The 25761-nt window shown below is 53.2% G+C and overlaps 4 protein-coding genes across 6 annotated transcripts; 1 reads left to right on the forward strand and 3 right to left on the reverse strand.

The window, feature by feature from the left end:
• The first annotated feature begins 73 nt into the window (after positions 1-73).
• BSPRY (B-box and SPRY domain containing) lies at positions 74-7740 on the forward strand. Its single transcript, XM_042835874.1, has 6 exons — positions 74-130; positions 404-502; positions 1323-1553; positions 2953-2978; positions 3835-3959; positions 6299-7740. Exons 1-6 carry the CDS (start codon positions 74-76, stop codon positions 6823-6825), a joined length of 1065 nt encoding a protein of 354 aa, XP_042691808.1. The 3' UTR covers positions 6826-7740.
• Positions 7741-8442: 702 nt separating this feature from the next.
• HDHD3 (haloacid dehalogenase like hydrolase domain containing 3) lies at positions 8443-9450 on the reverse strand. Its single transcript, XM_042835849.1, has one exon. It carries the CDS (start codon positions 9338-9340, stop codon positions 8624-8626), a length of 717 nt encoding a protein of 238 aa, XP_042691783.1. The 5' UTR covers positions 9341-9450; the 3' UTR covers positions 8443-8623.
• Positions 9451-9523: 73 nt separating this feature from the next.
• Positions 9524-16893, reverse strand: ALAD (aminolevulinate dehydratase). Of its 2 annotated transcripts, none has more exons than XM_042835847.1 (12): positions 16787-16893; positions 14392-14539; positions 14135-14185; positions 12929-13025; positions 12320-12455; positions 12062-12145; positions 11328-11416; positions 10961-11016; positions 10531-10618; positions 10108-10194; positions 9804-9933; positions 9524-9728 (listed from the first exon to the last, which is right to left on the reverse strand). In XM_042835847.1, the coding sequence occupies exons 1-12, from the start codon at positions 16848-16850 to the stop codon at positions 9649-9651; spliced, it is 1110 nt and encodes a 369-aa protein (XP_042691781.1). In that variant the 5' UTR covers positions 16851-16893; the 3' UTR covers positions 9524-9648. The 2 variants fall into 2 exon arrangements, with proteins under 2 accessions (XP_042691781.1, XP_042691782.1); XM_042835848.1 differs by lacking the exon at positions 16787-16893 and adding an exon at positions 16468-16580.
• A 1186-nt stretch (positions 16894-18079) lies between these two features.
• POLE3 (DNA polymerase epsilon 3, accessory subunit) lies at positions 18080-21264 on the reverse strand. 2 transcript variants are annotated; one of them, XM_042835809.1, is made up of 4 exons: positions 21124-21264; positions 20836-20921; positions 19337-19455; positions 18080-18881 (listed from the first exon to the last, which is right to left on the reverse strand). In XM_042835809.1, exons 1-4 carry the CDS (start codon positions 21187-21189, stop codon positions 18721-18723), a joined length of 432 nt encoding a protein of 143 aa, XP_042691743.1. In that variant the 5' UTR covers positions 21190-21264; the 3' UTR covers positions 18080-18720. The 2 variants fall into 2 exon arrangements, with proteins under 2 accessions (XP_042691743.1, XP_042691744.1); XM_042835810.1 differs by having other exon boundaries at positions 18793-19228.
• Positions 21265-25761: the final 4497 nt, after the last annotated feature.

A 25761-nucleotide genomic window follows, 5' to 3' on the forward strand; every position in this document is an offset into this window, starting at 1 on the left:
CTGATCCCTCCCGGCCCGGCCCCGTCGCACCACCGCCCCCCGCACCTGCAGCAGGTGCCGCCGCGCACGCAGCATGGCCCGACGGGGCGCGGAGCCGCGGGCGCTGCCCGAGAGGGCGGCTGAGCTGCGGGTGAGCGGGCGGGGGAACGCCGGGGGTCCTCGCCGCGGGAGGGAGGCGAGCGGGGTGCTGCGGGCTGGGCCTGCGCCTGCGCCTGGTCAGGGGTGGGGAGGTCTGCCTTCCTCCCTCCGGCTTGAGATTTCTGCGGGTGGCTGCGGGGGGCCCGGTGGGAGTGAATGGGGCTGTGTGCGTGAGGGCGGGCGGAGGGGTTGCGGCAGGGCTGTCCCGGATCTACCAGCCCCGCCGGTGCCGGGCCTGAGCGCTGCTCCGCTCTCCGCGTTCCAGAACAAACTCGTGGACCGATGCGAGCGGCTGCAGCTGCAGAGCGCTGCTATCGCCAAGCACGTGGACGAGGTGCTGCCCGCCAGGAGCCAGGGTGTGCTGGTAAGTCCTTGCCCTGTCCTGGAGCAAAACCGGTCCCGGGGCTCCTTGGCGTGCAGGTGTTGGTGTGCTGCCATCCAACATCACGCTGGAATCTCAGAATGGCCAGGGTTGGAAGGGATCTCAAGGATCGTGAAGCTCCAACCCCCTGCCACAGGCAGGGCCACCAACCTCCACATTTCAGAGCAGCCCAGGCTGCCCAAAGGCCCCATCCAACCTGGCCTTGCACACCTCCAGGGATGGATGGGGCATCCACAGCCTCTCTGGGCAGCTGTTCCAGCACCTCACCACTCTCTCTGTCAAGAACTTCCCCCTAACATCCAACCTCAATCTTCCCTCCTTGAACTTAAAACCGTTTCCTCTTGTCCTGCTGTTATCTACCCTTTCCAAGAGTTGAATCCCCTTCTGTTTGTAGGCTCCCTTTAGGTACTGAAAGGCTGCAATGTGGTCACTCCAGCTAGGGCTGGCACCTCATCTTCCCTGCTCTGCTTTGTGCTTTGCTGACCCTGAAGATGAAGGCAGCTATCGTGGTCAGCACTGCTTTTTGCTGATGTTGATTCCTGGCAGTTCAGAGGAGGGCTGGTATTTGGGACCCAGGCAGAGCAGGTGGTTGTTGCTTCCATGCTGCAGTGGTTAGTGGTCAGTGTGCAATTAGTTTGTGTGCTGGTTGGGCCAGGAGGCGGCCAGCAGGTTTGGGGTTGGTTAACCCATTCACCTCTGTGTGCATCACCATGTGGCTCGGGCTCAGTTAACAGCTGAGCCCTTGGGGGCTGTGGGTGTTCATTTGGGTTGCAGCTGTTTCTCCTCTCTCCTTTCCTTGCAGAGCGCTGCTAACAGCGCACGAGAGTTGGTCATCCAGAGGCTGATCTTCGTGGGGAAGGTGTGTGAGAACGAGGAGCAGCGGCTGCTGGAGGAGGTGCACGCCGAGGAGGAGCGGGCACAGCAGAGCATCCTGACACAGCAGGCGCACTGGACGGAGGCACTGCAGAAGCTGTCTGCCCTCCGCACGTACCTGGTGGACACGATCACCAACCTGGACGACCAGGGCTTGGTGGTGAGTGCCCCTCCCCAAACCAAGGCATGGCCCAGCTGCCCAGAAACAGCCTTGGTTTTTCATTGCGGATGCTCAGACTTAATTATGGTGTTGATTAGTTTGTGCACTGACAGCAGGCGGCTGGAATTGGGCTTCAGGCAATCCCAACAATCCCCCCAGGTTTCTAGGTGGGTGTGATGCTGCCCACTTGGTGCAGGTCGGACTGGGCTGTCAGCTTTCTGCTGTCCTATTAATAAAAATATGTTCCTTGGGAGCACCTGCAGCTCTTCTTGGAGGTCCATCCTGTTGTGCAGCATATACCTCTGTCTGAGGTATTAGCCATACAAAGCAGTGTCTGCTTCCCTTTGCTCAGCTGCTTTTCCAACTGCTAAACTGCATTTTACTAATCGGCTTCTCTTGCTTTAGATGCAGGCAGGAAGGCACTGCACCTCCTGCTTGCTCTTAGCTGCTGCTCATCATATCTAACCTGATAGAGAGGCCATAAGGCCCTTTTATTTCTCCTTTTGCCAAGTAAAGGAAGGGGAATAGCATTCATAAATTCTCCACCCTGGGTGCTTGGTGTTGGTATTTATTACAAACTGATATGTGTCATCTCATGGCAAACTGAGAAGCACATAGTGAACCCTGCAGCTCTGAGCTGGGCTCTGAATTTCTGCTACTGCTTTGCTAGCTGATGTCACCAGAGAAGGGCCCAGTGTCAGCAGTTGTAGGGAGGAGTGGAATTGCTCACAGCATTGTCTGTCTTTTGCCTTAGGGTCTGTAACCCTTGCAGCACCTTTACTGAAGGCTTTTAGGATTGTTGGCTGCTAGCACAGGGTGCTCCTGCAGTGCCCCAGAGGTGGGGAGGAGGGAGGGACACAGGACAGAACCTGACAGACAGACAGGACTGGGGTTTTCTCACCTTGGGCAAGGCAGGATGCAGCAGTAAGAGGCTCCAGGCGCATCCAGCTTGGTGTGTACCAAAGGACAGGGGTCCGATCTGCTGCTTTGTGATTCCCTGCTGTAGGTCTCCCTCGTGTTTCCCTTGCAGCAGGTGAGCCAGCTGTGTTTGCTGTCTCCTGCTCCCCACAGCTTGCAGGTTGTCTGGAGGGCCCCGTGCTGTGCCCCAGAGCCGCTGCCACCTGCCAGTTTGGCAGAGCTGAGCTGTAGGTACAGGGAACATGCAGCATCCTCAGCCATTCCCATTCATTTTCTGAGGCAAGGAGTGACAAGTGCCGCAGCCAAAGTAAATGGATGTTGGATGCTTGCTGAGGCCATGGCTGTGGTTGGGGGTGTTTTCTGTGGGTCAGGAAGGAGACTGGTGCTCCCTGGGTCCCTGGTTTGCTGTGCCCCAGCCTGAGTTTGGGATTTTCTCTGTGGGAATTTCAGCTGTGTTGACTTTTTCTCTCTTTGTCCCCAGAACGCGGAACAAGAGATCTTCGAGAGGTCAGTACCTACCTGCTCCTGCATTTCCTCACCCCTTCTCTGAGCCTGCCCAGCACCTCCTGCCTTCCCCCAGTGGGCAGCACGCCACAGCTCTGCTCTTCCCTCCCTTGTTCCCAAGACAAGGACAGAGAACAGAGATTCTCATGTGTCCTCTGGTCTTTGCTTCGAAAGGGCTGGAGGCCAGGCTGTGCAGTGCCCCTCTGCAGGCACCTACAGGTGCTCTGGCACTTGCTGGCAGGAGACTTCCTCCAGCCCCTCAGAAAACAGCACTGCCCTGGAGGCAGGGTCACATCGCCCATCTGAGGAGCTGGCCTGCTGTTCCTGCCTGCAGCTTTCCTGCAGAGAACAATAAACCCGCTGCACGATGTGCAGCATATCGTGCTGCCAGCACCAGATGAGCTGATGTGTGCTGAAGGCTGCAGGAACCCAGCAGGTCCTTAACCTCATTACGTGGGATCTGCAGTCCCAGCTCACTCCTCTGCTCTAGCAATTAGGCTTTGTCCACAGAAAACCTCACAGGGAAACCCCATGCTCTCCCTGCAGCCCTCCATTGTTTTCCCCTTGTATCTTGATGGCTGGTATCGGCTGCACGTAACCTGCATGTGCTGCATGAGGAAGCTATTGACTCAGGCTGCAGGGTTGTGTTTTAAAGCTGAAGTCCTTTCAGAAGGGGCTGTGATGAAAACCAACCAAAAGTATTGCTTTGGAGGAGAGCAGTGTCCCTGCAGTGAGTGCCACTCTGGTGACTCCTCCAGCTCATGTCTCTGTGCTCCTTCCCCCAGACCTCTGCCACCTCCTCTCAGCAACTGTCAATTAATCACCTGATTTCAAAGTAACTGCTGTGTCTCTTTGCTAGGACAGAGTTGGCAGAGGGAATCTTAGAGCCACAGGAGTCTGCCAAGTTAAACTTTAATCAGCAGCGTGTTCAGAGTCCGCTGCTGCACCGGCTGTGGGCCTCTGCCGTTCTCTGCTGTATGGCAGGTCAGTGTCCTACTCAGATTTGGATTTCTGCAAGCTCGTTTTGCACCCCAATAAAGCCCTGGGTGCAGTGTGACCGCCCTGAGGCTGTGTCCTGCCCCCTGGAGGACCTGGCACCTCCTGTCCCCCTGTGCTGCCTCGCCTCCACGTGCTCCCTGGGGCTCACCGGGTGGGCAGCAACAGCTTCAGGGCTGGGAATTCAGGCAGTGGCTCTGATCAATGGCTCTGAGCAGCTGCGGGTGGCTGTGAGCCTGGGGAGCCATGTCCTGGTGTGCCGGGGCAGCAGTGATGGTGTGGCAGCTCTGAGCAGGAGTGGTTTTCATCTGGCAACGATCAGCTTGGATGGCTGACTGTGAAATGTTTGCTCTCCCGGGATGTTGTTAGAGCATTTCAAATGTATTTCTTGTTCCTCAAAGGTGCTGACATCCTTCACAATTTGAAAAGGTGCCCATCTCCCCTCCCTGGGGTAATCTTCCCAATGCTCACATGATAACTCCTGACTTCTGCTCACCTCACTCTTGGTGGTGATGAGCGCTCCCCAGATCCCTTGCAAGTGCGTGTACTTCTGACTGGTATCACTCTAAGGTTGTGTGTCAGCTGTGTGGCAGATAGTGCCAATGTTTGTGTCTTCTGCTGCAAACTCTGGTGCTGCTCTGCCTCTGAGATTAATTCAGCAAAATCCTGCAGTTGCTATTGGCAAAGCTGAGCAGGTTCTCAGATTTTTTCCCAAGTCAGCCTCTAGTTCCCTTTGCTGTGATGTAGTTTTCCTATGGATTCCTTTCCCAGTCTCATCCTTGCCAGCTGTGAGGACCTTGAGGCACCAAATCACAGTGCTGGGTTTGTACCTGCACACGATACATGGAAATTTCACTCTGATGCTTTCTGTGTGTGTGTGTGTGTGTGTGTGTGGTTGGATTTCACACACCACTGTCATAGGGTGCCTGCTTGTCTCACTAATCCATAGTCCACCCAGGACATAGCTTAACAAATGTAATATTAACTGCAGCAGCCCCAGCTTGCATTAAGACACAAAGTCCCATAAAGCCCTTGGCAGCTTTCTAGGAGGGCTCTGGTCCTCCTGGGGAGGGGTCTGAGCATTGAGCCCAAGGGGCCTGCACTAACTTGATGCCCGCGTTGGGCTGCGAGGGTTTCAGTATCAGGTGTGAGACTGGAAATAGGAACTTGGCTTTTTCCATGCAGTAAAGTGTGTTGTGATTAACACAGACCTACTGAGCAGACTTATTAGCTTATCTCAGCCCATTCCATCGTGTCTCTGGAGTGGCAGCCCAGTGGTTTGGTTATCTGGGGCCTCATCCTGCCAGGTGTTGAATGCTGGGCAGGGGCTGATGGAGCAGGAATGGGCTTTTTGTGTGGCTGAGCTCCTCTTACAGCCTAGCCCCGAGGTGTGGGGTGGCACAGCAAAAGGCTCACCTGCTCCAGCCCCATTTCTGCATCAGCTGAAGGCAGAAAATGAATGAGAGAGGGTGGGGAAAGCAGGGCAAGGAAAAGCACTGGACAGGGAAACTGCATCTCCTGGGAGCAGGCAGAGGTGAGTCACGTGGGCAGCAGCCTTTCCCCTTCGCTTAGAGATTTACAGAGCTGGGGAAATATTTGTGCAGTTACTCAGCGCTCACACCCTGCTGTGGGCTGCTGAGGTGTGTGTGGAGGAAGGGTGGCACAGGGAGAGTGTGCGGGGGCCACAGGGCTGGGTGCTGCCTCTGTGCTGTGAATGAAGGACCTGTCCTTGCATCACAGCAAAAGAGATGAGCAGTGGTTCATGCAATTCCTGGTGCCACCTCCTGAGGCTGTTCCAAACCACTCAGGACTGGTGGACTGTTCTGAGCTGATGAACTTTGGGCTGAGTGTGCTTTGTAGCGGGGAAGGGACTTCCTCTGCCCGTCCCTCCTTGTCCCAGCAGTACCAGCTTTGCTGGTTTTCCCAAACAAGTGCCTTCCTGGTAGGCTCCTGGCTCACCTTGGGGAGAAGGAGCAGGGAGTCTGCAGGAACAGGGTTTGGGTTTGGGTTTCTCCCTGCCATGGATAGGAATTACACCCAGTCCCTGCTCAGATCACTGCTCTCCTTCACACTATTTGGCAGCCTGTCTGTATGGGACAGGAACCCCAGGCCGTTGCTGTAGATGTGTTCTGGTGCAGTGAGTGCAGATTCCTGGCTGGATTTGGCCCGTGGCTCTGAGCTGTCTCCTTCCATCCCTTCTCACACCACTCTGGGAAGTGGCAACACAAGTGCTGCCCTTATCACCGTGGGGAGCATTTGGACCCATCGCTGTGGGTTCTTGGGGCGGTGAAGGCCCTCCATGTGCTCACTGTGTGCTTCTCTCCCAGGCTCTCAGGAAATCAGCATAGACGAGAAAACCGTCAGCCCCCACCTAAGCCTGTCAGAAGACAAGAAGACCCTGACCTTCAGCCCCAAGAAAGCAAAGCTGGACTTGGATGACCCCGAGCGCTTTGACCACTGGCCCAACGCTTTGGCTGCTGCGGCTTTTCACACGGGGCTCCACGCATGGAAGGTCAGCGTGGAGAAGAGCTGTGCCTACAAGCTGGGGGTGTGCTACGGCTCGCTGCCACGGAAGGGGCCTGGCAATGAGGCCCGCCTGGGCTTCAATGCTGCCTCCTGGGTCTTCTCACGCTACGACAAGGAGTTCAGGTTCTTGCATGCCAGTCAGCCCCAGCCTGTGGAGCTGCTCAGGGCCCCGGCTGAGATCGGTGTGCTGGTTGACTTTGCGGGAGGGGAGGTGCTTTTCTACGACCCCGACTCCTGCACCATCCTCTTCTCGCACAGGGAGGCCTTTGCAGCACCAGTCTACCCCGTCTTTGCGGTGGCACACCAGAGCATCTCGCTCAGCCGGTGAGAGAGGTGGGCTGCAAACATAGGGCTGTATGGACAGTGATTGTATACACCACAGTGCCTTTGCGGGCTACCAGCATGTACAGTGATCAGAAAAGACTTGCCTTCAGCCACTACATCTGTTCTCTCATTTTACAATGGCTTTCATCTCCTTCAGGCTGCCGAGCATGTGATGTTTGCCCTCCAGGACCCAGAGCCAGGACCTTTGGAAAAGGTCAAATTAGACCCCAAGCACCTCCCACAGGAGCACAGTGCCTTCTGAAGACTTGTGAGCTCTCCCCAGCTCCCATGCTGTTGGAGTCCTCAGGGCTGGAAGGGGGGCTGGGAAGTGCTGCAGCAGGAAGCAGAGCTTCCACTGAGCCCAGTCCAGCATGGGAGGACCTTGGCATCAACACCACAGTTTGCTCAGCAGAGCTGGGAGTGCAAGGTGGGGAGAGCAAAATTGTGAAAGCTGGGATATGGGATCAGTGTTTAACACCTGGCTCTGCCAGTCCTCTGTGAGTGAATCATTCCTCTTCAAGACAAGGGTTTCTTTCCAGCTCCAATGGAGAGGAACACAGGCAACAAAACACTCCATGCTGCAGGAATGAAAATTATTTCAATCTTGCCTAAAGGTTAAAAGCTGTTTGGAGAAATGAAGGAGAAGTGGCAGAAGGCATGGAAGGCTGTAGGGACACTGGGAAAGAGGAGCCCTAGTGGGAGGAGGGACACCATGAATGGGGGTTGTCACCCATGTGAGAACCCACACTGGGCAGGGCACCCTCATGGACCATCAGCATCTCCCAGAGCAGAGGAGCAGCAAGAGAGGAGCCATTAGCATTGACCTGAATGGAGCTGTTTGTTCCTGGGGCTTGGCAAGGTTGAGCATATTACAGTGAAAACAAGCAGCTGATTGATAGTAAAAAAGGTGTTGGACTGACACTGAGCTTGGGTGAAGAAATGCATTTCCTTGGTGTTTAAAAATTGTTATCTTTATTTAAGTTCTCATTTAAGTTCTTTACAGAGAGTGGTGAGGTGCTGGAACAGCTTCCCAGAGAGGCTGTGGATGCCCCGTCCATCCCTGCAGGTGTTCAAGGCCAGTTGGATGGGGCCCTGGGCAGCCTGGGCTGGTATGAAATGTGGAGGTTGGTGACCCTGCCTGTGGCAGGGGGTTGGAGCTTCATGATCCTTGAGGTCCCTTCCAACCCTGGCCATTCTGTGATTCTATTTCTCAATAACCAAAACAGTAATTAAGATTGCTGGCAGTAAATTACACTAAGCAAAATTCTGCATCTCCAGACCACTTTGCCCATAACAGGAGGGCTGTGATTGCTGCCATCTACAGCTCCAGGGCAGAGGGAGATTCTTGTTGAGGTGGCAAACCTGAGGTCCACCAGGTGTGCAGATACAGCGCAGTGACTGCTCTGCTGGCAGCCTGTCCCCAGACAGCTCTGCAGGAATCAGTGACTAAGAAGAGGTAACTATCAGTCTGCCATCCCTCCTGATGGAATTAACTTGCGCAACATATGTGAATGAGTGTAAGTGAAATGCTTTCTGTGCTGCACCCTGATACATTCCCCAGTTCCAGCAGCAGAAGGCCCCACCCCACACGAAGCACTTGGAAAGAAAACAGCACAAATGCTGTGTGTGCCAGGAACACTTTATTGCCTGAATGTTGCTCCTGCAATGTGGGCAGGGCCTCTCCCCATGCTCAGAAGCGCTCATTTATTTTCCTTACCCCAAAAAGCAGCAAGAAGTCACGGTCCAGGAGCGGACTGCCACTCAGCAGCAGCACTGGTTCTTCCAAAGGGCAGCTCTTGTTGCTACCCCTTCTCAATGACAGCCAAGAGACGGCTCAGTGTGGGCAGGATGTGTCCCGGCGGCACCTCTGGCTGTGTGCTCTGCCCAGGGGTGTGGAGCAGGAAGCTGTGCATGCCCACCTCCCGTGCCGCCCTGTAATCCCTGCTGTAGTCATCCCCGATGTGGGCCGCCTGCTCAGGCAGTGCCCTACCAAGGCATAGGGCTGTCTTGAAGATCTTCGGGTTTGGCTTAGCAACACCCACAGCCTCAGAGGTGAGCACAAAGTGGAAGTGGTGCCGCAGGTTGCACTGCACCAGGATGCTTTCCAGCCGGTTATCGAAGTTGGAGACCACACCCATGCGGAAGCCGTGCCGGCGGCACCAGCTCAGGGTCTCCCCGGCTTCCGGCAACAACTCCCAATTGCGTGCACTGCAGTAGTCCCGGTAAAGGTTTTCCGCCATCAGTGAGAGCACCGCGTCTTCGTGCACACCCGTGAGCCGAAAGGTTTCCTTGACGACATCCACCCACCACTGCCTGGAGCTCAGCCCCTCGGCCCGGCCGTAGTTGGGGAAGCGGAGGCTCTGGGCCCTGTAGGCCGCACGGAAGGATTGGCTGAGCGCCTCCGGCTGCAACTGGACGCCATGGGCCTGAGCCTCGGCCGCATAACTCAGCCCCACGGGCTGCCGGAGCCGCAGGAGGGTGTCCTTCACGTCCCACGTCAAAAGGCGCAGCCTGAGCATCGTTTCAGTCAAAGTTAGGGTTAAAGGGAACCTACAGCACACACGGGGGCGACGGCACGACGCACCGCACGGCCATATCAGCCCCGATCTGGGACCTGCGCTGAGGCGGGGGGACTTGGGGACGGAGCGGAACGGCCCCGCTCAGCCCCAGCCGCGCCGCTGCCCAGGCCGTGCCCCAGACCGGGGCTGCGGGGCCGGGCCGAGTAGCCCCGCTCCGCCCCTACAGCTTCCGGTTTCGCTCATAACATTTCCGGCTCCGCCCTAGCGCTTCCGGTTGCGTGCCTGGCACTTCCGGCCTGCCCACCGGCTCAGGCCCGCCCCACCGCTGCCTCCTCCCTCAGCCAGCGCAGCAGCTGCGGCGCAAAGTACGTGATGATGGTGTCGGCCCCTGCGGGAGGACAGCGGATGGGAAGCGGGGATCGGGGCTCCAGGCAGCCTGGCCCCGTGCCTTCCCGCTTCTCACCTGCACGCCGGAAGGCGGCCATGGCCTCCATGACCGCGGCCTTCAGGCTGAAGGCGCCCACCTGCGCCCCGTGCCACAGCATGGCGAACTCTCCCGAGACGTGGTACACGGCCAGAGGGTGCGTGGGGTGCTGCAGGCAAAGGCAGGGGTCAGCGGGACAGCCGGGCATCATCTGTCCACCCTAGGGACTGGAACTCTTCCGCTGTGCAGTGTCTCCTCTCCCCACCAGTTTTGGAAAGGGGCCATCGCTGTCCCCAACCCACTTCTCCCTTGGGGACACCCGGTGTCCTCAGCCGGGCCTTACCCGCTCCTTCACATCCCGCACAAGGTCCAGGTAGGGCATCCCAGGCTTCACCATCAGCATGTCTGCGCCCTCACGCACGTCCCGGTCCTGCAGGGAGAACGCACACAATCCCTGCAGCTCACAACTGATGGATGTTTCCTCAGAATTTCTGACCCAGTGACTACTTTCCCAGGAGTCCGGGACACAGAAGGGGCCCCTGATGTCCACAGGAGCCCACAACTGGGCCTGGAACCTCATCCCTTGTCCCCATACTCCAAGCCACAGTGGGGAATGGAGTGCCCAGCTCCTTATACATATTCTTCAGGCTCTGCGGTGAGCTGATGGTCATCGAGGCTCTGACTTGTGCAGGGAAAGGACCCTTGGCCATCTTGGATGGATGAGTTTTTTGGTCCCCACAGAGCCACAGGGCCTGCCTGGACTCACCACAGCTCGTAGTGCCAGACCGCGGGCACCTGGGGGCAGCTGGTAGCAGCGCCGATCTCCAAAGGCAGGTTTGGATTGTGCAGCATCCCTGGGAACAAGCAGGGCACAGGGATCAGTGCCTTCAGTGTGAGGCCAGGTTGGACCAGCGGCCAGAGCTGTTCCCCCTTCCTCCCCATCTGACTCAGGATGGGGAGCAGCCCCAGCAACCCTCTGCACCCACAGCCCTCCCCATGCCCATAGGGTTGGGGTAAAGCTGATTTAAATATTTTCCTTTTGTTTCTGAGTTTTTCAGGAGCTCTATTGGGGTCCAGGCCTTTCTTGGGATGAGCTCTACCTGCTGAGCCAAGGCTCATTCCAAAATACACTCTGGTGCACTCCCTCCTTGCTGCTCCTGCAAATATGGGCTGTTTCTATCTCTGTAGAACCTCACCTGAAGGGTCCATAGAAGCATGAAGCAAACTTGGCACTGTAGCTCATCACTGACACCTGCAGAGGAGAGAGGTGCTGTGAGGGCTGGAGCTCTTTGCTGCATCCCAGCTCGAGGGTGGTAGGAATTCCCTCCTACAGTTGGTTTATATTCTGTCTTGTTCCTCTGTTCTCTACCAGAGGCCTGGTGCCTCACTGGCCCCACGCGACTAGCCAAGAACTTCCCCTTTCTCCATGCACTAGGGCAGGAAAATGCCTGCAGCATATCCTGAACAATGTGGAGGTTTGCCTCTTCCACTCTATGCCCAGGCTGCTCCAGGTGCAGCCACCCCGTTGGGGTTGCTCCCATGGCACACACATTTCACGCTCACCCTGTTGCCCATGTCGTTGGAGATCAGAGCCTTCTTTATGGCTGCAATGCGTCCATCCATCATATCCGAAGGGGCAATGATGTGGCAGCCTGCAGGGGGAGGCCAGAAATAACAAACCCAAGGCTCTATCTGCCTGCAGGAGGAGGTGACCCTGGGCAACTCCCTCATAGGACTGAAGGAGGTGTCTGGAGTCACAGAATCACAGAATCACCCGGGTTGGAAGGGACCTCAAGGATCATGTAGTTCCAACCCCCCTGCCTAGCAGGGCCACCAAACACACACATTCAGATCAGGTTGCCCAGGACCCTGTCCAACCTGGCCTTAAACACATCCAAGGACGGGGCATCCACAACCTCCCTGGGCAGCCCGTTCCAGGGCCTAACCACTCTCCTTGTATAGAACTTCCCCCTAACATCCAACCTAAATCTTCCCTCCTTCAACTTCGATCCATTTCCCCTAGTCCTGCTGTTGTCAGCCCTTTTGAAGAGTTTACTCCCCTCGTGGGTGTAGGTTCCCTTCAGGTATTGATAGGCTGTAATGAGGTCACCCCGCAGCCTTCTCTTCTCCAGGCTGAGTCCCTGCAGCTCCTCCAGGATTGGCAGGTGGATGCTTCCCCAGCTCAGTGGGAGCCCTCCCACTGGAGCTAGGCACGGTTTGCTTTTGGGCTGACTATAAGTGAGAGGGGGCAAGGTGACAAGAATCATGTGTGGTTGCTGCTGCTAGGCACTGCTCACCTGCTTGGGCATAAGCCAGTGCCACTTCTGCTAGCCGCTGGCAACTGGCCTCATTCTGGATGGTGCCATCTTCCCGCAGGATGCCTGCAAGAAAAAATGAATCAGGCAAGGGACAGGACAGTGAGGTGATGGCCTTGATCCTTGGAGTTCTGTAACAAGCTATAGAGATGTTCAGAACAACAGTGGGGAAGGAGTTGGGAGTCTTGGTAAGAGGAAGGTGCCTGAACAGCACCCCAGTCCCCCATGCTGTGTGCTCACCACAGTGCCCATGGGAGGTGTAAGGACACAAGCAGACATCACAGGCAATGAGCAGCTGTGGGAATGTGGAGCAGATCTTCCTGATGGCCTGGATGGCAGGTGTGTCTTCTGCATCTGCAGCAGAGCCTCTCTCATCCTGCAAGAAGAGAAGGGCCTGGGCACATAGAGCTAAGGGCCTCCCATCAGTTCCTCCGTGGCCGCAGGTATGTTCTTGAACAATAGACCTCATACTGCAGAGTGGTGTGATCACCAGTTGTGGAAAAGGGTGACAGAGCAGCGTGACCAAAATGAGCACAGATCTTGGGGCCTCCCTGCAACAGCTCCCAGTGCAAGACTGGGTCAGGAGGAGCAGCACAGGATGTGCTCTTCTCAAGCTTCAGTGCTGCTCTCTGAAATGTAGAGCATCTCATCTCCCACTCATACAGAGAAACATAGCAGAGGCACCCAGAGCTACTGGGAGCATCCTGGGTATTGCTGTGGTTTCCCATCCTGCTCTGTGGAATGGGATGCTACAACCCCAAACTGCCTGTGTTTTATTGGGAGACCCTCCACCCTCACAGTGCTCCCCCACTCTGCGGCCCCTGCCACCACCTGCTCATGCACACTGACCTTGGGGACCTTGCTGGGCACCCCGAAGATGAGGACACACTTCAGACCATCCTCAACAAGGGGCTGCAGCATCCCCTCCAGCTTGTTGACTCCATACCTGAGAAAACCAAAGTGAAGTGATGCTGCCAGGCACCCAGACCTGCCCTAGACAGGAACCATGCTGAAGGCTGATCTGGACACCCCACATCACTGCCACAAGGCAGAGGGGGCTGCTCACGTACAGGGGCAGGGATGCTCAGCTGCATACAGCAACCACTTGGGTACCAGCAGCCCATTCTGCTCTGCGCATCTTTGTGATCCAGCAAATACACCGTGAGTACACCCAGTGCCAGCACACAGCCCTCTGACCTGATCAGTGCACCCAGCTGCTGGCCAGGCCCTGCCTGCTGGGCCACTCAGGGATGGACCCGAGTTAATCATTAAGTTGGATGCTGGCGCATACCAAGCAGCAGTGGGAGATACAGGGGAGGCGCTGCTGGAAGGAACAATCCAGGTCCTTATCTGGGGCTACAGCACAGTTATCTACCAGGCAGGGAGCCTTGTGCCATCTCTGCTCTGAAAGGATGAGTGTGCCCTGCCCTTGGATCCCTTATCTCAGCTTTCCTGTTGCAGCCCTGAGCAAGCCAGGCTTGGGCTCAGCACAGCGTGCAGGGTGCTGGGCATGGTGCCTGGCATGGCACAGAGTGCAGGCTCTCCTGTATGCACTCTGCTTGCACAACCATGGCTGAGTGCCCAGGGCCAGCAGATTGTGTGCTGGGAGAAACAAGATCCTGATCTGACCAAGCTACCAGGAGCCCCTCCCATGCTGACCCACCTCCCACTGCCCAACAGCAATGGCTGCTGTGGAAAACCTGCCCAACATACCCTGCCCTGGGAACATCCCACTCTGGCGTCTGTCCAAACCTTACAAACACAGCAGGAGCTGCATGCACATCCTGCAAGGCTGAATGCAGGACAAGAGTCCACATCCAGCTGCTGTATGCTTCCCTGTTCTCTTCCAGCTTCTCTGTGTGCCCAATGGGACCTTGCCACCACCCAGCATTCCCATTTTGCTCTCCTTCCCTGCTTTAAGCAGGGGGATGTTCCCACCCTACTTGATGCTGGGAGGATCCTCAGGACAGGAAATATGTACAATACAGGAGTGTTGCCCGTGTCTATTGATCATCTCCAGCTGCAAGGCAGCTCCTGGCGGCCTCTGGCCCTTACCTGGCCTGTCCAGGGAGGCTGGCAATCGGCTCCACTGCATCAGGGCTGTCACTGCAGAGGGCAGATGGGACAGAGATGTGAGCACTCGATGTGAGAAGGAAGATTGCAGATGGGCTGTGCCCACAGAACTCAACCCCTGCCCCACACTTGTCCACAGGGAATTTTTTGGGGAGTCTCAACCCCTCTGAATGCTCAGGGAGTGCCCAGCCAACCTGAGTTTGGTCTGTCCCCAGCCCAGAGCACCAGGGCTCACTCACGTGACAAAGATGGGGTAGACAAGGTTGGAGGCATTGAAGGTGGTGGCTGTGCACTGCCATGAACGCAGCACGGGATGGAAGTAGCCACTGTGAAGGAGTGACTCTGCCTGCATCTTGGGAATGCACGGGGATGTTGTGAGAAGAGACCCTGAAACAGCAAAAAAAAAAAAAAGCAGGAGGTCAAAGGCTGGGTTCCACTGAAGCACTTTTATTGCTTTATGCCTAGATCAAAACCTTCTTGCGCTGGCAGATACGAGCCTGAGACTAATGGGCTTCAACACAGGAAATGAGCCCTGCTCACTGGGAATCACAGCTGCTGCTCAACTGGTGACTGTGAGATAGGGAAAAAAGAATGTGATGGCCCTGCATGCTGCTCTGCTTGGACATCTGCGAGTTGCAGTGAATTCCCCAGGGCATTTGCTTCCCAGGCTGCAGGGATGAGGCAGGAGCTTCCGCCCCATAACTCAGTAAATGCCATTCCTTCTCTGCCAACATCAGCCTGCAGGCTGTGTACCGCCCTGCCCAGCCACAGGACTTGCCTGTAACAGTATTTTCTTCTTCCACACCTCACTAATAATCTTGTGACTGGTTAATTTAAATGTACATTTCACAACAACAAACCCTTGGCTTACCCAAGCCCACAGCACACATGGGGCGTCAGCACCTGGCTGATCTCCCCAACACTAAACCTCAGTGCTCCTCCACCAGCGCTCAGCTGAGGACACGCTGACCTCACTCTGCTTTCCAGGACTGCAGCCCAGGAATGGCATCCTACACCAGAGTAGAGCTGAGCAGGAATGGCTCCTTTCCTCCGGGAAACTTTAATTGAAGGTGTTCCTGTGTTTTACACTGGGAGAAGCTCAAAGACCCTTCAAATATCCCAACCTGGAGCCAAGTTGTCCATCTGCACCAGATTGAACCAAGCTGTCTGCATTTCTGGCTTGGGGATGGAGCGACCTCTTGCTTACTTACACAATTACATACATAAAAGGACTATAAAAGCACCATGATGGTGCTCACGCATGGTATGGAACAGCTGCAGCACGCAGGCAGTGTCCTGGCACTGCAGGAAAGAACGCCCAGCACAGGGTCACTGCCATTCCACACAGCAGAGCCCTTGGGAGGCCGGCAGTGCCCAGCCACAGCTCCAGGCAGCAGAACAAAAGGCTCAGTGAGCACAGCACACTTTGAGAATCCAAAAAATGCTCCGAGCGCTGATCCCATGATGGGGGACGGGTGTGAGCAGTGGCAGCAGCTCCCACTGTGCTGTCAGGGGCAGATATCAGGCACAGTCCGCATTGGAGAAGTGGGGAGGGCTTGTCCAGAGGAGATAACAGCAATGCAGGGGGACCCCCGCCTCTGGGCCCCCCACAAGGGGAGCTGCCAACAGCTGAGCTGAGTGCTGACACTGCTCAAAGGGCAGCAAGAAGGGGCTGGGGAGCACTGCCAACAGCTGGAGCGGAAAGCTGAGCTCCTAGGAGACACAATGGAGCTACACTAATGAGGGCAGATTAACTGGCAGTCAGTTCAGAAGGATTTTGTCTTTCAAATAGGATCTGGAAACGGTGTGCTCTGAGACGCTGTAGGAGCACACGCAGTGACACCACGGGAGTGACAGCACAGTCTGCAGCACCCACTGCTCTGTGACTTCCCCGAGTTTTTCTCCCTTTGGCCCTAAAGCCGGGCACTGCTGGAGTCCTCAGGGGCAGAGATCTGTGCCTCAGCACCAGGTTCTGCCACCAAGTGGTTGGTGTCTGTGGCTGGCTTTGCCACGACGGCCAATGGACGAAGAACACAGCAGTTGGCAGGAACCCCTAGGGATCACCGAATCCAACCCCGGCTCCACACGGCACCACCCAAACCCCAAGGCCACGGCTGAGAGCAGTGTCCCAGCACGTCCCGAGCTCCGGCAGCCCGGGGCTGTGCCCACCGCCTTCTGGGGCAGAGCCTTTCCTCAGCCCCAGCCTGACCCCCCCCCACACACAGCTCCCCGCTGTTACAGAACCGCCAGGGCTCTGTCCTGGAGCTGCCCGTCCCCACTCTGCACAGTCCCGGCCCAAGGGCACAACCGGCTACCTGCGGGTTGGTGCCTGCGTTACGATCTCTCTCCGAGCCCTCTCTGCCCTTGAGGAATCCCGGGGCCCCGCACGCCCCGATACCCGTCCGAGCTCCTTCCCCGCGGGAGCGCCGAGCCAGTGGGTGACCGAGCCCCCCGTAGCCGCCACCCCCGTCGCCACGGGCCGGGCCGTGCGAGCGCCTCCCGGCCCCGGAACGCTGCGTGCCAGCCCCGGGCACCGCGGGCCGCCGCTCCGTGCGCGCGGCACCGCCCCAGCTCACAGCAACGGCCCGCAGCGCCGAGCGAACCGCGCCGAAACCCCCGCGACCCTGCGTTCACCTGCCGCCGCTTCCCGCCGCGAGAGCCCAGCGAAATTTACATAGTCCCGCCCGCTGATTTGCATAGCGACGTCTCTCGGCTCCTCGCAGGGGAGGCGTGAAGTCTCGCGCGGCGGAGCGCGGGAAAGGGCTGGTTTTGGCGCGCTCCCAATGCGCCTCCCCACCACAGGGCCGGAGGGCGGGCGGATCGGAGCCCCGCGTCCGCCCCGCACGCAGGGCCGCGGCTGCTTCTGCGGCGTGCTCAGACGTGCACTTAAGCCACTGAGCTCACTTATTAACTAAGCTCATTTATTAACAACGGAAATCAAAGATTCAAGTTGTGCAAAGAATCTAACTTTTATTTAAATACTGGTCCCTGGTGGAACACGCATCCCAAATACATACTAGAAAACTAAAAAGAAAAAACAACAAAACAAACAGAATAAAACCCCCAAACCCAGGACAACTATTTTTGTTCTTGAGATCTTGGGAAGACAACACCACAGCAGTCCTTTCATCTGCCACTGCCTACAGACAGAAGGCAGACAGCAGAACATCCTTGTTGCTTCAGCTTTTTTGGGGGCTGAGCATCTGTGAAGCAGTCACTGTGCCATAGAAATGGCAGAGGCAGGGCAGCTCTGCATCACCTTTCCAGAACACAAAGAGATGCCCTGCTTCTCCCAAGTGCTCCTGTTTATTTATACTGCACATCAGCCAAACTGATGGATTTGTTTATAGGTTTTCCTCATGTTTCCTTTACCAGACTCCAGTTAAGTCTAAATGTTAGGTTTATTAGTCTTGAAAAAGGTCAGTCAAATAATAAAGCACTGTGTCCAAAAAATAAGCTTACTCTAACAGGTAGTTTTTCAGCTGGTTTAACCCCATCTTTCTCACAGAGGCAATTTTAACAGCACAGGTTTGAAGCTGGCCTTCCTACACAGGACTGTGCTGTCCTCCCTGCATCCCTGGAGCCCACAGTATCACAAGGAAGGCCACACATCTTGAGTGACTTAAAAAGTAATTCAGAAAACCACCCAACCCAAAAGCCACCACTATTCTAACACTTGCAGCAATCACCAACCTGTCTGCAGAAACTGCAGCTCTGCAGAGGAAGGAGCTGAGACCATCAGAGCCACTGCTGCCCACTGCTGAGCTGCAGCACACTTGACACAATTTTTTCTTGTTCCTCAGACACAATTTTCCAGTTAGCCTTTCGTCAGATTTTTCATACAAATCCCTCTTTGTCTCTGAGGGCTTTAAAGACACAAAACAAGCACTTGTGGTAATTAGTTTACTTTGCAAGTGCTATGAAGTCTTTTTTTTTTTTTTTTTTTTTTTTTAATTCTGGTTCATTTAGGGGAGGAATTCAGTTCAGGGAACCACTGGCCCTTGTACAGGTGTGCTGCATGCAGCTGGTGAGGCTGGCAGTATCACTGAAAGAGCAGGAAAGAGAAGGCACAGCCAGAATGCAAGAAAATGAAGGAAAAAACATCACTTGGATAAAAAGCTTAAACAGTCAGCTTCTAAGGCTCTTAACATCATCACGTAGACTGTAAACCCCAAAGGGTTAAGGAACCAGGATTCAGATGTTCCGTTGGTTTAACGAGCTTATTCAAAAGTTTTTTCATGTTCTCCAGGTCTTTTCTGTATTGAGGCAACTGACATTTCTCTTCTTTCCCTTTGCTTCAGAGTTAATCCAGCATAAAAATACCAGACCCATTACTGTCTGTTCAGCACCTGTGGAAGCTGCCAAGTCCCCTGCGCACAGGGAGGAGGTGAGGCACCCATGAGAAACGCTTTAGCCAAGTCCTTTATGTACATGCTAAAGCCAAAGAGAGATTCCAGAAGAACAGTAAGGAGCTCTACTGGAAACCAGAGGGGACACAGCAAGATTTCTTTACAACATTTATAGCCCTAGTAACAATAACCCAACCCTGTTATGTCCCATTGACAAGCTCAGTTGTCCACCTCCTCCTCCTCATTTTGCTCTTCTTCCTCCATCCTTTCATCATCATCATCATTATCATCTTCTCGGCTCTTATCTTGTTCCTCTGAGTCTGCCTTCTTGTCTTTATCTTTCCTTGCTTCTTTCTTTCCCTTCTGTTCACGTCTGTAAACTAAAAAGAACAGTGAAAAACTGCAAGCCAGTGTTTCCACCATGTGAACATTACAGCAGTTGGGGCCCAGTGTCCACTTGCTGAACTCATAGCAGCAACTCTCCCTATTATGAGAGCTGTGCTGACCAGTCCCATCCATGAGAAATCAGATTAAGTTTCAGCAGAAAAAAGCTGAAAAGGACACAGGATTTCATATTTGCAGGCAACACCTATGACTTTCCTTAGATAAACATAATATGGGATTGATATCAGATAAGACTTTCTCCGTTCTCACCAGCTGTGAAATGTTATCCCAGCCCTGTTAAGGTACACATTATTAATCTCCACGCAAACTGCAGTGTAAGACCCTGGACAAAGAGAACAACAAACAAGACAGGCAAGTAAATGTTGCTTGTCTGACGTTCAAAGAAAATTGGTGCTACTGAAGTTCCCTCAATAGGATCTGAGGACAATACCTTCCAGGGACTCTTTCAAAGGGGCTATAAATCGCTGAAACTCCATTTCCTCCATGGCAGAGAGAACATCACCAGCATTCAGCGTTTTCCTCTTCCCCTTCATGGCAAAGTTATTTGCACTAGTCAGAAACAAGGAGAAGAGAGCTAATTGATAACTGCCATCAATGTACTTGCTTATTACAGTTCTAAACATGTCCAGAGGAGGGCCACAACAATGCACCAAGGGATGTAACACCTCCCTGCGTGGACAGGCTGAGAGCTGGGTTATGCAGCATGGAGGAGAGCTGAGAGCAGCCTGTCAGTATCTACAGGACTGAGAGAAGGGAGGGGACAGACTCCTTAGCTTTGTCTGCTGTGACAGCACAAGTGGAAATGGTTTCCAGCTAAAAGAGAAAAGATTTGGACTGGATATAAGGAAGACATTTTTTGCAGTAAGGGCAGTGAGGCACTGCACAGGTTGCACAGAGAGGTGGTGATGCCCCATCCCTGCAGACAGTGTCAGGGGATGGAGCTCTGAGCACTGCTGGAGCTGTGGGTGTCCCTGTGCATCGCAGTTGGACTCCGTGACCTTTAAATTTTCCTTCCAACTCAAATGATTCTGTGACAAATTAAAAACAGAGTAATATCCTAAATGTTCAGTGTTTGTTAATGATTTACTAAAATAATTTAAGATGCCCTCTTGTCCTCACTGGCTGTTTGTGTTGTTTTCCCACATCATGAGTTTTCCAATTGCCTGGGTCTTTTCTACAAATAACCACGGGGAAGGAGAAGGCCTGAATACCAGCTACAAGGCAGTAATTCCATAAAGCCAGGACCAAAGAAGTGACTTCTGCAAAGCATATTCTGGGCAAACACTCTGCCATGCTCCCAGCCATTCCAAAGGTGTTATTGTGTGACCAGCTCCACGGCTGCATGGTGAGCTTTCAAAGCCAGCCAAGGGTTCTTGCCTTTGCCAACCTGTAAAGGCAGTCCAAACCCAACCATTGCAGTCTGCTGGACTGGGGTACAATGTGATTGTTTTGTTTAATCAAACAGACAATACCAAAACATAATGTATGGTAACTGTTGAGTCACAGGCTGAACCACTGATTGAGCACCTGGGGAAAGGACCCAGTCAGCCCTGGAGCACAGGTGAAGGCAATTCAGCTGTGAGACAGGAAGGGGTGGAATCTGGCTGTACTTCTCTTAGGCCCCATTTAAGGGCTGACTGCCACTAGGGAAAGATCTCTTCCTAGAGATCCTTCCTTGGTGAAGCTTCCCCTGCAAACCTGAAATCAGACCTGGAATCTTCTGACACGGGTGAGCAATCTTCTTCCCTTCCTTTACAGCACCTCTGTCACGCCAGTCCTTTTGTCACCATGCCTTTCTTGTAACACCTTTCCCACTGTACTGATCTGTCTAATTGTTACACGTACCCAGGAACAAATTTCCAGGCCAGACAGCAGAGGGATGTGTTATAAACATCAGTCGGTGGTTTATCTGGCACAACAAATCCTTACCATGACGTTGCATAGAGCACAAACACACTTGCTGCTCGAGATATCGCACTCCGAGCTTCTTTGGATATATTCACCCCATCAGGCAGCTAGAAAGCAAGTTAGAAAGGAAGTTAGCTGCTGCTCTCCGAGGCTCGGAGCTGCCTCATGCACCCGTCAGTTCTGTGGCGTTCACAGAGCTCAGAACAGCTCTCACGTGAGGCGTTTCGGGCAGCAGAACCCCGCGCTGAGGATCTCTGATGCAGAACGAGGCCTCTGCCCGCGCGCCCAGCCCCTCGGCCCGGCACCCACCGCCTCTTTGATGATGCGGGTGATGACGGCGTTGGGCAGGTTGAGATCCTCCGGTCTCTCCGCCATCCCGAGCTTCCCGCACAACACAGGCGGCGCCCCAAGAAACAACCGCGCCGCGCAGCCCCGCCCCACAATGCACCGCGCTGCTGTTTCCCGCCCTGCTCCGCGGCTGCCGTTGCCTGGAGACGGGGAGGCGGTGGGCGGGAAACGGGTGGGGGATGAGGGCGGAGGAGGGGGGGCAGAACTGTGAGCAGAGGGGCTGGGGGGGGGCGGAGGGGGAAATGAGTCTGTGTGTGTCATCCGACATCTAGAAAAAAAGCTAACTCCAGTGTGGTGTTAGAAAGCAGCATTCCTTTATTCCTCACCATACGTACCAGGCAACTCAAGCAAGACACGGATGTACATCAGTGCAAGTGTTTGTTCTTCCCTCATGAATACCTGCAGTGTCCCTTTGGATGCTCAGTGGAATCAGGGTGGTCAAGTGCCCGTCTTCTGTTTCCCCGTTTTTCACCACCAGCTTAATCACTGAGGCTTTTGACCTACTGCCATTCACTGCTTCCCAGTATGGGCGATTCCCACTGCTTGCTAGGCCACAATGAGCCACTTCTTAATAACAACATATGTAGAACCTGAGGAAAATGTCCTTATGTGTTTTGATGAAGCATTCGATTAAGTTTCCAGTGCAAAATTATTGAGGAAAACAAGGCTATTCACTCACTAAGGCTGAAAGTTTTAGGACTACAGCTTACACGTTTCTTTTGCTAAACTAATATATTGGTTACTAATCCCTATTACTAAAGAAAGTGACCTGTATCACCTTTGAGGGGAGGGCTATGGGGAGAGAAGAGCTGTGGGGAGGGTCCTGTGGTGGGGGGGGGGAAGGCTGCTGGGAGGCCTGTAAGCTGGCAGCCCTATGGAGGGGATGGGGGCTGTTGGGTGGAGCTGAGCTGTGGGAGTTGGAAGGGACTTGTGGGGGCTGGCAGTGAGGATGGACCTCAGTGGGGTGGTGGAAGCTTGAGGAGAAGGGCAGGGCTGAGGGGTGTGAGGGCCAGGGAGCAGCTGGGGCAGGTTGGAGGAGCCCTAAGGCAGAGGGGCCTGTGGGGAAGGTGGCTGTGTTGTTTCTGTTCTTGGGTTCTTGCCTCTCCCTGCAGTGCTGTGTGGGTATTGATGTGGCGCAGAGGTGCCCACTACTTCACCCTGTGGGTTTTGCTGTGCCAGGAGTAGCAGAGAGCCCACGGTGCAGGTATTGGGCAATGCCGAGTGAGGCCACGCTGCTCTACAGACCCCAGCCCCACAACTATCATGCCTAGACCCAATGATGTAACTAAGTAAACTCAGAATGCGGGAAGGTAGAAGGTTAATCTGGTATTGTACTGGGAAGATACCTGAATCTAGGAGCAGTAACTGACAGTGCAGGTTTTCCTACAGCGCATGTTTCCCAGCATCAGGAGCAGCACTGGGGATGGAGTATGGGCAGTTGTGAGGCATGTTTATAGGTAAAGTTATAGCTTGTATTGAACGCAATAAGGTGTGCACAGCATTTTGGATATGCAAAGGTCAGACCTGGAGGAAGGCTTGTGTGCATGACAGCGCTGATTACTTTTCCAGTTACAATAATTGTATTAATAAAAGCCTATCACTGTTCATACAAACCACACGTCTCTCAAGTCTTGTTTCTAGCTCACTTCAATGTATTCTTTTGTTAACAATTCTTTTGCAGGGTCATTCAGTGGCTCTCAGGGGTGAAGTGCTGTAGCAGGTGTTGCATTACTTTTTAATGAAATAATGACCAATTGTAACTGGTACATTTGTAACTGTAATACACAGTGCTAATGCCTGCTTCTGGACCAGCTGTCGGTTTGCTGTTGCTAACAAAGCCATCAGAGGTTGATTTCTGTTTTGCCAGAAGGCAAGGTTGTTTCCTATATGCCTAACTTAAGAACAAAGCAAGACAGAGTTGTGTTATTGTGCAGTGGTGGGGGTAGGCTGAAGTAGAAGCAGAGATGATGCTGGCCCAGAGCCAGGGTCAGACAAAGCTCCTCTGCTCCCAAATAAAGGCCAGGGAGTAGTGCCAGACTGTCAGCCTGTCGTGGCCTAGGATGGCTGTACCCGAGTACAATCTATGATCTGATTCATCTACAATTTTGTATTGTCTGTTTTACACTGTATGTTTCCTATAGCCTCTTTATTTTTCCCCCCAAATTAATTTGCACAAATGCTCTCTTCTGTTTCTTCCTGATCTCCCTGCTGCAGTGCTTGCCAGAATGGTGTCTGCAGATGTGAGCCACTGAGATGCAAGTGCTCAGATTCCAATGCGATTTTTTTTTCTCTCACTTATACGCATAACACCTTTCTCACTGATAATTTCCTTCCACCCGAGGACCTCAGCTGGCTTTAGTTATGTCTTCATAGTTGGGTTTGTATATCAGTACCTGGAATGTGATCTGCATATAAAAAAAATAAGTTACGATCAGTGAATTCTTGTTTGCTTAGCTAGAAAATAGATCTAGTGCACCCGTGGAGTTGCTGTGGCAGCACACTCCATAGCTTTTAATTACCAGGTCCTCAGTGTTATATTTGCTAGTTATATACTTATATTTGCTTTAATCTTAGATTAACTTCCAGCACTGAAAACTGTGAGCATCTCCCCCAGCCAATGCTCGAGGAGGTAGACCAGATGTTCCAAAAGGCCCCTAACTCTGCTTCTACTGCAACCTCCCTTCTAAATTGCAAGAAAGCTTGGAAGAAAATACTGTTGTCAGGTGAAGACTCTGAACACCTACCTGTAAGTTGTAAGCTTGTGGTAAGGCTAGGCATGTGGGCTCATTTTTCCCAGAACTTCATGGAAATACTTCCGTTATGGTCCTGCTGCAGTGGGCACAGAGCTTGCCAAGTGCTTTCTGTATTGAGCAGAAGACACGGTTAGCATCAGTGGTGTTGAATCTTGCTTAACTTCGGTGAAAATGAAGTACCTTCAGTATCTTCATGACTGTGAGAATCAAGTGTTGTTTCTGCATTAGAATTGTATAATATTATTTTTATTTTTATGATCTCCGCTATCATAGTTCTTTTTGGGAGTCCCTCTACTTAACTTGGGGAAGATCTCTGATAAGTTTACATCACTTATCGTATAGACGAACCTTCCCAGGAACGCACACTCTGTGTATAGGTATATATATGTATATTTTGCCACATACACTGCAAGAATATCCTGCATGAGAGCAAACCAGAGAACAAGCCATGGCATGCCCGAGGAAGCGCCTGAAGAGACATTGGGAAGGCCTGACATCATCCCCCAGTGATCTTTGTTTAACGATGATGACTTTAAAGAAAATCACCATATCAACAAGACAAGGAGAGCACCGAGACATCTTGGATGATTACTGACTGGCACCAGATAACAAATAAATTAACAAGTAAATAGCAAATGTAAATTCTTCTGATAAGATTGTGAACCTGGAGTACCCAGCCATTGGGGAAACAGGGGAGGGGGAGGCAAAGGGGAGAAAACAGGGTATAAAGGCTGTCATGTTGTGTCCATAGGCGCGCTCCTACTTGTGGGACGCCCGCCATTGCAATCGCGAATAAATTTTGCTTTTATCAGAGATACCGTCCTGACAAAATTACTTGGTTATTTCCAACAATGACAAAATAGGTGATAAAAGTACAAATTATTATTGTGTAGAGCCATCGCTGTGGAATATCTGTGTTGTTTCTGTCATTCTTGAAGCTCTGTTATGATGGATGGGATACAAGCTGGGAGGTCCAGTAGAGAGGTTGTTAGTTTAATTTAACCTCTTCCTCCCCTCAAAATTGAGGGGAAACGTGCCAGAAAGTGGCTCACATATACACTGAGGTTCTGATCCGCAAAACCTTCACTGTGCGCAGAGAACAACCCTATTGGTTCTGCTGGGAGCTCTCTGGGGTTGCAAGATTAGATGCTCTTTGTTAGTCCCTGAGCCTGCAAATTGTTACCTGTATTCCCAACCCCTGCAGGCTTTTGAGCCAATTCACACCTCTTCTTCCACATCAGTACTACCAGCGTCCACCCTAAGCTGCTTTTCAGAGCAAGTTATGAGTGAGCACAAGTCAGGAGGAGGGCTGCAAGGTGCTCAGTGCCAGAACTGAGGGCACATCCTGTTGGCTTTATTAGTGCTGGTTAAAAAAAAAACAGGAAGAGAGCAAATGTTCACAGAGCTGAAAGCAGGACACAGCTCAAATCAGAGTCACTTTAGTGATATGGGATGTTGTTACAGGCGCCTGTTTTCACTAGTTCAAGTTTGTTTTCAGAGACTGTTCCTGGCTGCTCTGTGTGCTTTATTTATTTATTTTGTATTTTTGAAAGAAAATAACATAGCTTTGTTTTTCTCCCCCCTCCCTCCCCTCCCCCAAATGATATCCTCTAAGTTGTTAAGTACTGTTAAGTTTTTATCCTGAAACTTAATTCTGATGTCTGGAATTGTTCCTTTTTTTCCATCTCCTAGAGAACAAAAAGCCACTGCAGAGTCCGGTTCCCAGCTCAGCACACTGCTGTGCAGATGTCTCTTGCCCAATTACCTCCTGACCTCAGGTCTGGTGAGGTTAAATTATCTCTGATGAAGGTCTTCAAATTCAGTTGTTTCATCTTTAAGAAGTCTC

This window comes from Centrocercus urophasianus, unplaced genomic scaffold (assembly GCF_019232065.1).
Source record: "Centrocercus urophasianus isolate 14NV4802_14NV808 unplaced genomic scaffold, USGS_Curo_1.0 seq_55, whole genome shotgun sequence".
NCBI lineage: Eukaryota > Metazoa > Chordata > Aves > Galliformes > Phasianidae > Centrocercus > Centrocercus urophasianus.

Coding starts and splice junctions, on each gene's coding strand:
- BSPRY (XM_042835874.1), top strand. CDS start 74: ATGGCCCGACGGGGCGCGGAGCCGCGGGCGCTGCCCGAGAGGGCGGCT. Junction 503..1,322: donor CCAGGAGCCAGGGTGTGCTG/GTAAGTCCTTGC, acceptor CTTTCCTTGCAG/AGCGCTGCTAACAGCGCACG. Junction 3,960..6,298: donor CGTTCTCTGCTGTATGGCAG/GTCAGTGTCCTA, acceptor CTTCTCTCCCAG/GCTCTCAGGAAATCAGCATA.
- HDHD3 (XM_042835849.1), bottom strand. CDS start 9,340: ATGCTCAGGCTGCGCCTTTTGACGTGGGACGTGAAGGACACCCTCCTG.
- ALAD (XM_042835847.1), bottom strand. CDS start 16,850: ATGCAAATCAGCGGGCGGGACTATGTAAATTTCGCTGGGCTCTCGCGG. Junction 12,146..12,319: donor CACCTCCCATGGGCACTGTG/GTGAGCACACAG, acceptor TTTTTCTTGCAG/GCATCCTGCGGGAAGATGGC. Junction 9,934..10,107: donor TGCGGGATGTGAAGGAGCGG/GTAAGGCCCGGC, acceptor CTTTGCCTGCAG/CACCCCACGCACCCTCTGGC.
- POLE3 (XM_042835809.1), bottom strand. CDS start 21,189: ATGGCGGAGAGACCGGAGGATCTCAACCTGCCCAACGCCGTCATCACC. Junction 19,456..20,835: donor GTGCTCTATGCAACGTCATG/GTAAGGATTTGT, acceptor GTTTCTGACTAG/TGCAAATAACTTTGCCATGA. Junction 18,882..19,336: donor TTTGAAAGAGTCCCTGGAAG/GTATTGTCCTCA, acceptor TGTTCTTTTTAG/TTTACAGACGTGAACAGAAG.